The sequence below is a fragment of the Hyaena hyaena genome, unplaced genomic scaffold, assembly GCF_003009895.1.
Source record: "Hyaena hyaena isolate Hyena2069 unplaced genomic scaffold, ASM300989v1 scaffold_16, whole genome shotgun sequence".
Taxonomy (NCBI): Eukaryota; Metazoa; Chordata; class Mammalia; order Carnivora; family Hyaenidae; genus Hyaena; species Hyaena hyaena.
In genome coordinates this window covers 2,165,191-2,177,858 of record NW_024080650.1, presented here as the reverse complement: position 1 = coordinate 2,177,858, position 12,668 = coordinate 2,165,191, and the positions used below count along the sequence as shown (strand labels likewise).

The 12,668-nt window shown below is 40.5% G+C and overlaps 1 protein-coding gene across 1 annotated transcript; it reads left to right on the top strand.

Moving 5' to 3' along the window:
• Window positions 1-6,155: 6,155 nt before the first annotated feature.
• On the top strand, window positions 6,156-12,477 carry PCNA (proliferating cell nuclear antigen). Its single transcript, XM_039224780.1, has 6 exons — window positions 6,156-6,569; window positions 7,393-7,490; window positions 7,646-7,713; window positions 8,668-8,862; window positions 11,006-11,129; window positions 11,217-12,477. The coding sequence occupies exons 1-6, from the start codon at window positions 6,349-6,351 to the stop codon at window positions 11,294-11,296; spliced, it is 786 nt and encodes a 261-aa protein (XP_039080711.1). The 5' UTR covers window positions 6,156-6,348; the 3' UTR covers window positions 11,297-12,477.
• The last annotated feature ends 191 nt before the right edge of the window (window positions 12,478-12,668 follow it).

Below are 12,668 nucleotides of genomic sequence, written 5' to 3'. Positions count from 1 at the left end.
TTGTACTCCTTGGTTAGTTCCATTATTTTAGGTGTTACTTAGATTAGTTGAGGTAACTAACAAGAAATTCTCAGGGCGCCTGGGTGGCTTAGTCGGTTGAGCGTCCGACTTTCGCTTAGGTCATGATCTCGCAGTTTGTGGGTTCGAGCCCCGCGTCGGGCTCTGTGCTGACTGCCAGCTCAGAGCCTGGAGCCTGTTTCAGTCTGTGACTCCCTCTCTCTCTCTGACCCTCCCCCGCTCACGCTGTCTCTCTCTCTCTCTCTCCTAGAAATAAAACATTAAAAAAAAATTTAAAAAAAAAAAAAGAAATTCTCAAGCCCCCCAGAATATTCAGGCTGAGTGTGAGCCCAATATAAATGGACAGCTATTGCTATAATTATTATTTTATAATAAAAAACCTCTCCTCTTTCTGATATTTGAAAACTGCATTGGTACAAGCGAGATAATTCTTCAGTTACCTGAAGAATTTTCTTCTATTACACAGGAAGAATTATAAATAAACATTTCTTTAAATAGTAACTGTTAAAAATTGTCAAACAAATACAGACTTTATCTGCATTTTATCTTGCCCTTCATATCTCCTTTCTATTCTTAGTTTAGCGAATGTTCTCAGATAGCTAAGCCTTACTCAGTTTAATGAGGCAACATGCAAAATGGAATTAAGAGTGCACTCTGCACCTACCAAGATGAAATAAAACAGGGTTAATGTAAAAAAAAAAAGTGTACTCTGCAGAATTGTCGAACTTCTTTTTTTTTTTAAATATTTTATTTATTTCTAGGAGAGAGAGAGAGAGCGCGTGAGCAGGGGAGGGTCAGAGAGAGAGGGAGTCACAGACTGAAACAGGCTCCAGGCTCTGAGCTGGCAGTCAGCACAGAGCCCGACGCGGGGCTCGAACCCACGAACCGCGAGATCATGACCTAAGCGAAAGTCGGACGCTTAACCGACTAAGCCACCCAGGCGCCCCAGAATTGTCGAACTTCTTAAAGCTTCAGAAATGCAAATCCTGCCCTCCCACAAACGTAATCAATAGACAGTCCCTATAAATTTCAATATCGGTTTCCTCTAAGTGAATTGTAGATCTGATTTTTTTCAAACCAATAGTCTACATGGGGGTGCAAGTGGCTTTAAGCAAATATTCACCTATTGATCACACATGGTGACACATGAGACAGTACTACTCAGGCCTCATTATTAATTAGAATTACCTGGGGAGCGGGGTGTCTGGGTGGCTTAGTCAGTTAAGCGTCCGACTTTCACTTAGGTCATGATCTTGCGGTTCGTGGGTTCGAGCCCCGTGTCGGGCTCTGTGCTGACTGCCAGCTCAGAGCCTGGAGCCTATTTCAGAGTCTGTATCTCCCTCTCTCTCTGACCCTCCCCTGCTCACGCTGTCTCTCTCTCTCCTAGAAATAAATAAAAATATTAAAAAAAAAAAAAAGAATTACCTGGGGAGCTTCTAAAAAATACAAATGGAGGGCCTACCCTAGACCAACTAAGAATCTCTCAGATGGAGCCTAGAGGACATAGGCTTTTTTGTTGTTAAGCTCCCGAGGTGTTTTTAATGGGCAACTAGACTCGAGAATCACTCTAATACATGATGTCGCCTTGTAAAGACATTTGCCAAAAATTATATAAAATAGTTTATAGCATTTTTCTCTCCCAACATTCATTAACATTTTCTGACCAACAATACATATCTGATGAATGCAGAAAAATAAAATGGAAAATGCAGAAAAATATAATGGAAAACATTAACATCATTTATGGTACAATCGGCCACAGATAATTTATTGTTATTATTTACATTACTGCATTTTCATTCTATTTTTCTGTGCGCTTATACGTGGACATAACAATTGTGTCAATTGTAGAAAATTGGAATACTACTATTTATACCGTTTCATTTTCTGACTTTTCTCTTTATCATTAAATGCCCTTTGAGAATGGTATCTGAAAGGCTGTTGAGTATTCTTACAGATTTACCATCACAGTATTTTGTTACGTATCAGTATTTTGTTAGACCTCAAGGTTTCACTTTCAGAGGAATTTTTTTTTTATAATTTGTTTTTAATGTTTATTTTTCAGGGAGAGTGGGGGGGGCAGAGAGAGAGGGAGACAGAGAATTGGAAGCAAGCTCCCCATTGTCAGGGCAAAGCCCGACGTGGGGCTCAAACTCATTGTGATATCATGACCTCAGCTGAAGTCAAACGCTCAACCTACTGAGCTACCCAGGTATCCCTCAGAGGAATTTTTAATAATTCTACAAGAAATATTCTTTAAAACAAATTTTTTTTAATGTTTTATTTTTGAGAGAGAGCGAGAGAGCATGAGCAGGGAAGGGTCAGAGAGAGGGGGAGACAGAAACCGAAGACAGGCTCCAGGCTCTGAGCTGTCAGCACAGAGCCTGAGGCAGGGCTCGAACCCACAAACCTGAGATTAAGACCTGAGCGTAAGTCGGATGCTTAGCCACCTGGGTGCCCCAGCCGAGAATACTCTTTCTTTCCCTCTCCAAACAGCTAGCTTTTCCAGTAAAAGTCTACTAGCTTGAGGGCCTTCTCCGACCACAGGTCATAGTCATTCATATATCTTCATTTCAACTGATCATGTGCACTGTGGGTGCCACGTGGGTGGAGTTTAACTGCCATTTAAAATGTCTTCAAATTGATTACACTTAGATCTGGCATTAAATCAGAATGTTATTATGTAAGCAAACAGCAAAGAAACAGAGTAGTCAAGTTCCTGGAGGGAAAACACTCTCCATTTTGCATAGGAATAGAGACTCTAACAGAACTAAGAAAGGAAAATCCAAATGAATAAAACTATTATGTTTTGATATTAAAATATATGCAAAAGAATAGTTGATCATACATAAAGCAAGAGGGGTCCAGTATCAAAATTTCCAAGTGGGAAAACATAAAAAAAATGAAAAAGCAACCTACTGAATGGGAGAAAATACTTGCAAATCATGTAACAGATAAGAGACTAATCTTAACTCAATAGCAAAAACCAATCCAATTTAAAAATTGAGCAGAAAATCTGAATAGACATATTTCCAAAGAAGACATACAGATGGCCAACAGGCATATGAAAAGATGCTCAACATCATTAACCATCAGGGAAATGCAAATCAAAGCCACAATGAGATATCACCTCATACCTATTATCAAAAAGACAAGAAATAACAAGTACTGGCAAGGAGATGAATAAAAGGAACCCTTGTACACTGTTGGAGGGAATGTAAATTGGTGCGGCCACACTGGAAAATAGTATGGAGGTTCCTCAAAATGTTAAAAATAGAATTACCAGGGGCACCTGGGTGGATTAGTCAGGTAAGTGTCTGACTTCGGCACACGTCATGATCTCATGGCTCGTGGGTTCCAGCTCTGCTAACAACTCAGAGCCTGAAGCCTGCTTCAGATTCTGTGTCTCCCTCTTTCTCTGCCTCTCCCCTGCTCGCACTATGTCTCTTTGTCTCTCTCAAAATATAAACATTAAAAATAAATAAATAAGTAAAAAAAAATAGAACTACCATAAAATCCAGCAATTCCACTTCTGGATATTAATCCAAAGAAAATGAAAACATTAACTTGAAAAGATACATATCTGCATGTTCACTGCAGCATGATTTACAGTAGCCAAGGTAAGTATTCATTGATGAATTAATATAGAAATTATGATATATGTATATTTACATGATGGAATATTATTCACCCATAGAAAAGAATGGAATCTTGCCATTTGCAATGATATGGTTGGATCTTGAGGGAATTACGCTATGTGAATAAGTCAGACAGAGAAAGACAAATACCATATGATCTCTACATGGAACCTAAAATAAAAACAAAACCCAGCTCACAAATAGAGAACAGATTGGTGGTTTGCCAGAGGTGGGGGGTAGGGGTGGGAGAAATGGGTGAACTGTTTTCTTGTTTGTTTTAGTTTAAATATATTGACTTTAAAAACTTTAAGAGGTGCTCGAGTGGCTCAGTTGGTTATGCATCTGACTTTGGCTCAGGTCATGATCTTGTGATTCTTGAATTTAAGCCCCACATCTGGCTCTCTGCTATCAGCGCAGAGCCTGCTTGGCATCTTCTGGCCCCCTCCCTCTCTCTGCCCCTCCCCCATGCATGAGCACTTTTGTGTGCGCTCTCAAAAATAAACATTAAAAAAATATATATTAAAAACTTAAAAATTTTTAAACTTACAAACGGGTGTCAAAGACTTGAGATTCGAGAGAATAGCACTCTTGAGAATGCTGCATCATCAACACCTGTGATAACAGTATGCTAGCATATGGAAAAAACAGCAATATCAGCAACTGTGAGAACCTAAATGTGGAGAAATATTAAGAATGACTTAATCAATTTTTGTTTATATGTATTTGTATGTATGCACAAGAGTAATATGCAGTACAAATAGTTTAGATAAACTAAAATTTCTTTCAGTAATTGCAAAATACAAATTCTAAATGATAAACCATTGTGTGACCATATAACAACATGTTATATTTTTTCTTGTGCTACACAAAATAATGGTGCATTATACACTTAAATGTATCTTACTTTCAGTGAAATGCATTCATCCAATCGAACTGCCAGAGGGAGAGAATAGAGTTGGGAAAAGCAATATGTGAAGCCATAATAGCTGAGAATATTCTAGATTTGATGAAATACTATCTTCTGATAGTATTCTGATTCAGGAACACAAAATTCCCTGGACAGCATAAATAAAACTAAATCCACATCAAGATATGTAATAGAAAAACTAATTCTACAGATCAAGATAGCAAACACAACTAAAGAGAAATGCTATAAGCAAAGCAAAAGAAAAATGGGGGTGAATATATGTAATGGGGAAATGATTGATATATAAAGTGGTCCTGTAATCACTAGGAAAAAGAGCTTTTTAAAAAATTTTTATTTTTCGGAGAGAGAGGGAGAGAACACAAGCAGGGGAGGGGCAGGGAGACAGAGGGAAGATGCAGAATCTCCAACAGCTCCAGCTGAGCAGTCAGCACAGAGCTCCAGGTGGGGCTCAAACCTACAAGCCCCGCGACATCAGAACCTGAGCCAACCTCAGATGTTTAACTGACTGAGCCACCCAGGGGCCCCAGGAAAAAGAGTTTAATAGAAAAGATGTAAACATACAATAGTCAAGAAATATATGAAAGATGTTCAACCTGTAGCAAAGTTTTAATGTGCAAATTGGAATTTTCACAAAAATGAGCATAGACTTTAAGACAAGATCGCCAATATCCACAGTTAGGAAAATATGTGGAAATGAGCACGCTCACAGTCTTTGGTTGGAAGGTAAACTGCAGTCTTTCAGTGGTCAGTTTAGTAACATCAAAACTTTAGTGTGTATGCTACTTCAAGGAGTCAATCTCATAAAAATCAGCTAAGATGCTCAAAGGTGTTTGTAATTACAAGAAATTGGTAAATTAGGTTACATGCACAGGATATTATGCCATCTTTTTAAGAGATGCTGATATAAAGAAGTTCATGGCATAAAATTAAATATATCTTCGTAAGTACACTGCAGAAGGGTTTCCTGTATGAACCCATTTTTGTTTTTTAAAAAATGTGTATTTGTATAAAGAAAAAAAGCTTAGAAAAGTTGGATACAGTAAAGAACACGAGCTTGGTGTACGTGTGTGCGGGGCGAGGGGAGCGAGATAATTTTGTGATCATAACTGTATACCTCTTTACTGTTTGACTTTGAGGCCCATCACTTCCATAATAGCAAAAACAAAATGTACACTTAAAACAACTATATTCCTCAGGCTGCAAGCCGCCCTTTCCTCCTGGTAGGCCGGACTTGCGTTTTGCTTTCACTTTCATAGCTAAACTCTTTCTGTTCCTGAAGCAAGGAGGTTGAGGAGGCAGAATACAACTGTAAAAAGCACCCCGACTTGGGCCTGGCCTTCACAGAGGCCTAGACTAATCATACGGCGGGATTTCCAGAACAGGGGGGGAAAAAACCGCAAGCAGGTCTAGAGGAGGTGGAGGCGCCGCGCTCCTGCCCCGCCCCAGCCCCAATCCTCCAATGGGTGTTCGGTGAGGGCGGGCTACCTGCAGGCTTGGGGCATTATTGGCCCTGGAGCCACTCCGCCCAGGCAGTGGGCGGGGCAGCGTGGTGACGTCTCCACAAGGGGCGCAGAGGTGGAGAGCGCGCGCTCGCAGACGCGGCGGTATTAAACGGTTGCAGGCGCAGCGGACTGGTAGTTATCTTCCTGGGTCTCGGGCTTTCGCTTCTGCCTTTGCCGGCTCGCTCTTACCCTGTGACGCCCAAGCAGGCTACAACTCCCTCCTTAGCTTCGCCTGTAGCCGCGTCGTTGCGACTCTGCCACCATGTTCGAGGCGCGCCTGGTCCAGGGCTCTATCCTGAAGAAGGTGCTGGAGGCGCTTAAGGATCTTATCAACGAGGCCTGCTGGGACATAAGCTCGAGCGGCGTAAACCTGCAGAGCATGGACTCCTCCCATGTCTCCCTGGTCCAGCTCACCCTGCGTTCCGAGGGCTTCGACACATACCGCTGCGACCGCAACTTGGCCATGGGTGTAAACCTCACCAGGTGAGCCCGGGGGTGGCGGAGAGCCGGGCTCCCCTGCACCCCCACCTCCTGCTGTTGGCGGGAGCGCCTGCGAGTTGGGCCCTCATTGGCTCGCATGGACCACCTGCGCCATCTCATTGGCTTGCGACGCCGGGGGGCGGGATCTAGCAGAGCGCGCGGTTTGGAAAGCCCGCGCTGGCAGCAGCGCGAACCGGCTGTTTCCGCGCCAAAGTCACAAAGCGGGTGGTGGCGGGAAAATGACGGCTCCTCTGCGATGGCAGGAAGAGACTTGCACAGCTCTTTGGCCACTTAGTGCTGGCGGCCTTGGATGAGAAACCTATGGCCCGGTTGCCTTATAAAGTGCCTTAGTTATGTCGCTCTACCTCGGGACAGTCGGTTGGTACTGGTCTTTTATTACAAAGTTGCAGCGACTACCCTAAGTTTCTGAACTTAACATTTCTCCAGGGCAGGGGCTTTCAATTTTTTGATCACTACCTGTCTAGTACCTAAGCATTTTAAGGAAGGCTTATGAAAAATACCCGGACTACCTACAGTGTGTTTTAATGGGTATCCCAGATTTTTAATGATCGTCACGACCCAATAATTGCTTCACCTACCAAAGGAATTTGCAGTTCATAAAGTACTGCTCTTTTGTTTATATCCGGAATTGAAATTGCTAGCGATGGGGTGTGTGTTTAAGTGTAAATACTGCCAAACTGCATCCCAAAATGGCTGGACGGCCTAATGGGTATAAACGGTAACTCCTTGTCTTAATAGCGTCAGAAATCTTAACGATCTTGAGAACGTGATGTCAATTTTAAATCGTGTGCCTTCTGTGCTCTAGCATGTCCAAAATACTAAAATGTGCCGGCAATGAAGACATCATTACACTAAGGGCTGAAGATAATGCGGACACCCTGGCACTTGTATTTGAAGCTCCAAGTAAGTCCTACTCATCTACTAAGTTATATTAGAGGAAATTTAAATGTGTGGTAAGCATTTCTCACAAGTTGTGAGAAATTCAAGATAATGTTTGTAAAAGTTAACGTCATTGCTATAAACTTATATGCTTTTCTTCAATCTGCTTTCCTTTGTAGACCAAGAAAAGGTTTCAGACTATGAAATGAAGTTAATGGATTTAGATGTAGAACAACTTGGAATTCCAGTGAGTATGGTTTTCTCAGTGTACTGCACACAAGTCATGATAGTTGTATATATTAGTAATACAATTTAAAGCCCAATTCCCAACAATTGTATGTCTGCTGATAAATGTTCCAAAGTGGGATTTTAGTATTTAGACATTTGTAATTTCATTAAACTACAGTACTCAAATGGATCATTGGTTGAATTCATTCTTGCCAAATGAATATTTGCATTAGCCTTCATGATTTTTTTTTCCTTTAAGTTTATTTGAGAGAAAGAGAAAGCACTAGGGGGTGGGGGGAGAGAGAGAGAGAGAGAAAATCCCATGTAAGCTCTGCACTGTCAGCACAGAACCTGATGCAGAGCTTGAACCTCTGAACTGGGAGATCATGACCTAAACCAAAGTTGGACACTTAACCAACTGCGTCCCCAGACACCCATCCCCCCCTTTTTTAAAGATTTAAAAAAAAAATTTTTTTTTTTTTTTTTGAGAGAAAGCGGGGGGAGGGGCAGAGAGGGGTGGGGATAGAGGATCCGAAGCGGGTTCTGTGCTGAGTGGCTGACATCGGTGAACCTGATGTGGGGCTCAAGCTCCGGAATCACAAGATCATGACCTGGGCTGAAGTCAGATGGTTAACCAAGTGAGCCACCTAGGTGCTCCTGTACCCTCTAAGAGTATACTTTAAGGCTATGTTAACAGAAATTCATTAAGGTTAAGGTTTATCAACATCAAAGGAGAGAAGAGATGTTAGGATGTATAGTTTTCTTGTGATTATTCTTATGACATATTTGTTTTATAGCTGCATTTTTTTTTGAGTGTTAGAGTGCGTTAAATCACACAGTAGTATTTCAAAGTAAACAGGAATTCTTAAATTCTGAATTCTTCTCTACATGTTGAGTCATCAGAAAGTGAGGATGCCAAATCTTTAGTTTCTAGCATTTGACCTTTAATTTTTTTTTTTTTTTTTTTTAATAGGAACAAGAGTATAGCTGTGTAGTAAAGATGCCTTCTGGTGAATTTGCACGTATATGCCGAGATCTCAGTCATATTGGAGATGCTGTTGTTATTTCCTGTGCAAAAGATGGAGTGAAGTTTTCTGCGAGTGGAGAACTAGGAAATGGAAATATTAAGTTGTCACAAACAAGTAATGTCGATAAAGAGGAGGAAGCTGTAAGTTTTTAAATAAACAAAATACTTTGAAGAGAATAATAACCCTGCTTAACATTAGTCTGTTGGGACTGCTATAGCAAATACATAGACAATGGCATATAAACAGCTGAAATTTATTTCTCACAGTCTTGGAGGCTGGGAAGCTGGTAGATTCAGTGTCTGGTGAGGACCTGCTTCTTGGTTCGCAGACCGTGGGCTCCTCACCCGGTAGAAGGGTCAGAGGAGTGCTCTGGGGCCTTTTTTATAAGGGTATTACCACAGAGTACCTCCCAAAGGCCCCACCTCCAAGTACCAACAAATTGGGCATTTGGCTTTAACATGAATGATTGTGGTGGGGTGGGGGGGCACACATTCAGTCTATAGCAAAGTAATTGTAAATCAACAGGAGGATCTACTTGAAGGAAAAAATCTACCTTTAAGGAGTTCTTATGTGATCTTTGTATTAACTTTCTGCATGGTAGGCCCAATACGGGGCCTAGACAACACCCCCCCCCCCACCCCCACATTTAGCAAGAAAATAAAGAACACTCTAATTTCTAAATATCCTTAAATTAAGACTTTCCTATAAATCAGGTGCTTTTTCTTTTTTAGATCCTTAGAGTATTTATAAACTAATATTTTATAATTGTGCTTTAAAAAACTTGCTAGCCTTTGAACCAAAACCTCAGTTCACTCTGTAAATGAAAAAAACCATCGAAGGTTCTAGAAACCTCATAGGATTATTAGGATTAAATATGGTAACATATTCAAAGTGCTTAACACAAGTGTCTTACGTTGTAAGTCTATAGTAAATATTAGGTATTATTTTCTGGTCCCTTGCATGAGTAGTCAACTCTCAGTTTAAATGAAGATAAAACTCAAGTTGAAATGAAGACTTAAAACTATTAGTAACAAAAGTCCAGGGGCTAATTCTGAATTATCAGTCTCCTAAATTACATTGTAACTCCCCTGCCCATCTGGATTATGTTTGTTTTAATCTCAAACATTAGTTTTCTCAATATTTTTATATCTAAAGTGTAAACATCTTATGACATTCTTTGATATTAAAGAATTTTTCAGTGTTTCCTGTTCCCTTGGTTATTTCAGGTTTTTTTTTAATATTTATTTATTTTGAGGGGCGCCTGCGTGGCTCAGTTGGTTAAGCATCTGACTTCAGCTCAGGTCATGATCTCATAGTTTGTGAGTTCAAGCCCTGCCTCAGGCTCTGTACTGACAACTCAGAGCCTGGAGCCTGCTTCAGATTCTGTGTCTGCCTCTACCCTGCTCACACATACTCTCTTTCTCTGTCTCCCTCTCAAAGATTAAAAAAAAAAATGTATATTTATTTTGAGAGAGTACCCATGTGCCAGGGAGTGTATGGGCCGGGAAAGGGCAGAGAGGGTGGGTGGGGAAGAATCCCAAGGATCCATGTTCAGTACATTGGCTGTCTCTCTTGAACTGTGAGATCATGACCTGAGCTGAAATCCAGAGTTGGCCATGTAACCAATTGAGCCCCCCAGGCACCCCTAGAAGTTTGTTTGAATCAAGATTTTGATAAGCTCTACACATTATAGTTTGTTGATGGGCCTTCAAATTTCTCTTAATCCATTGGTTCTCCAGTCTCTGCACCCTCCATTATAATTTGTTGAAGCAAGTCCTTTGTCACTGGGTTTTCCCAAAGTCTGGATTTTGCCCACTGTATCCCTTATGTCAAGGGATGTCAATTAATATGCTCCTCTCACTTGTATTTTCTATAAACTGGTAGTTACAGCTCTTGAGGCTTGATGATATTCAGTGTTAGCAGTAAGCCTCTCTCTAGTAGGTATGTGGTGTCTAGAAAACATTTTTTTTTTTATAGCAACCGTAATAGTTTAGAATCTGTCATTAGGGTTTTAATGTATTAATACATTTCATTCTTCATTTATTAGAAATATTCCCATAAAGAGCAACTTTCTCTAAACATGTAATTGGGTTACCTGAGGTACAGTTCATATGGGAAAGGCAGACTAAATACTTGATTCTTTATTTACCAGTCCTCAAAATCCGTTTCCTCCCATTCTCCAAAGTAACCAATAAAGGCTTTTGGTTTGTTTTGAAATGTATATTCTAAATGGGCATTGCAATTTTCTTGATGTTTTTCAAAATGATTTTTTGTTTTTCTTAGGTTACCATAGAGATGAATGAGCCAGTTCAGCTAACTTTTGCACTGAGATACCTGAACTTCTTTACAAAAGCCACTCCACTCTCTCCTACAGTGACACTCAGTATGTCTGCAGATGTACCCCTTGGTAAGATTTTAAGTTTTTTGACTCTTGTTTTGTAGGTAGTATATGTGGTACTTCCCAATAATTAACTATGTTCCTGTCTTCTTTCAGTTGTAGAGTATAAAATTGCAGATATGGGACACTTAAAGTACTATTTGGCTCCCAAGATTGAGGATGAAGAAGCATCTTAGGCATTCTTAAAATCCAAGAAAATAAAATTAAACTCTTTTGAGAACTGCTTCTGAGATGCCAGCATGTACTTAAGTCTCTTCTGTCACCAACTTTGTACCTCTCAGTACATATGTAGATATTTTATGTAAATAACCTATTTTTTCCTCCATTCTTTACAATTTGTTTAAAGAATAAAGTCCAAAGTCAAATCTGGTCTTGTTAACCTAGAAATCTCTCTGCCTTAACCTAGAAGTACTCGTTTTCATAACAAAAGGGTTTTGACTATATAAATGCAGTTTTAATTTTTTTCAATTTAAATAAAAGTTATTTGGATTTGAAACATCACAAGACAGTGCCTTCATTTGGACCATGACTGTTGAAAAGTATCCTAGGGAATTCAGTTCAAGCTACCGTTTTATATAAATGTGTTTAGTTTTTCAGTCTAGAGGAGCCTGATAATACAGTAGATAATAGCAATAAAAGTATTCCAAATACAGTGGGTGACAAGATATTTTGGGGGGGATTCGTTTGCCAAAATTATTTTGGTGTTCTTCTATCTTTAATGCAAGAAATGAACAGAAGTGTAGACCAAATCCTGTATGTTTAGTTTCTTTGCCAATTTTGTCAGCAAAACTAACACTTATTAAGGAAGCTTTATGAACCCAAAACTATGGGCTTTAGATGACTTGGCAGTGCTATAGGGCAGTTTCTTTAGCCTAGGGAGCCTTTTGAATCTTGAAAGAGAAGATCTGTGTTAGGGCGAGTGTGTTTGTGCAAAAATAATTTTTCTAGTATTAAGTAGCCCTTTTGGGGACTTCATCCCGCCAGTGTGAAACACTGTTTAAGTGTTCCTACTGATAGTGCCACAAGGCCACAAACAGCATGCTACTTACTGAGAATTGCTTCATTAAAGTGCTTTCCCCCTCCCCCTGGTGTATTTTGGTCTTAGTGGTTTAAATGACTGGTTTCTTTGGTGTACTACCTGGAAGAACTCCCTAACCAGTAGGTTACTGTTCATTACCTTCCATGTGCCTGGGGGGTGGGGAAGGAGATGGAAAAGGGGCTTGATGGAAGTTCAGGGAGTGGTGTCACTTCTCTAGAAGGTGGTGATGGTTCCAAGACTATGCACTTGTCAAACTCTTCCAATTGTACTTTATTGTATGTAAGTTATACTTTAATAAATCTGACATTTAAAAAGCTTCGTGTGCTGCAAAATATCCCTTGTCGGCGGGCCTCTTACCCAGGCAAGACCTGAACGGCGAGGAGAAGGAGACTGAAGCACAAGAATGTGGGGGCACTAGAGTAGTGTTGGGGTACGGACTAAGTCCTAGTCCGCGGCGCAAGGCCTGCAGCCCTGGGCAGTGGCTAGGAGACCCAGGCAGTTCCAGGCAG

Excerpts from the sequence above, each read along its gene's own strand:
- PCNA (XM_039224780.1), top strand. The coding sequence starts at position 6,349 with ATGTTCGAGGCGCGCCTGGTCCAGGGCTCTATCCTGAAGAAGGTGCTG. Across the intron at positions 7,491-7,645 it reads ACTTGTATTTGAAGCTCCAA|ACCAAGAAAAGGTTTCAGAC; the intron begins GTAAGTCCTACT and ends TTTCCTTTGTAG. Across the intron at positions 8,863-11,005 it reads TCGATAAAGAGGAGGAAGCT|GTTACCATAGAGATGAATGA; the intron begins GTAAGTTTTTAA and ends TGTTTTTCTTAG.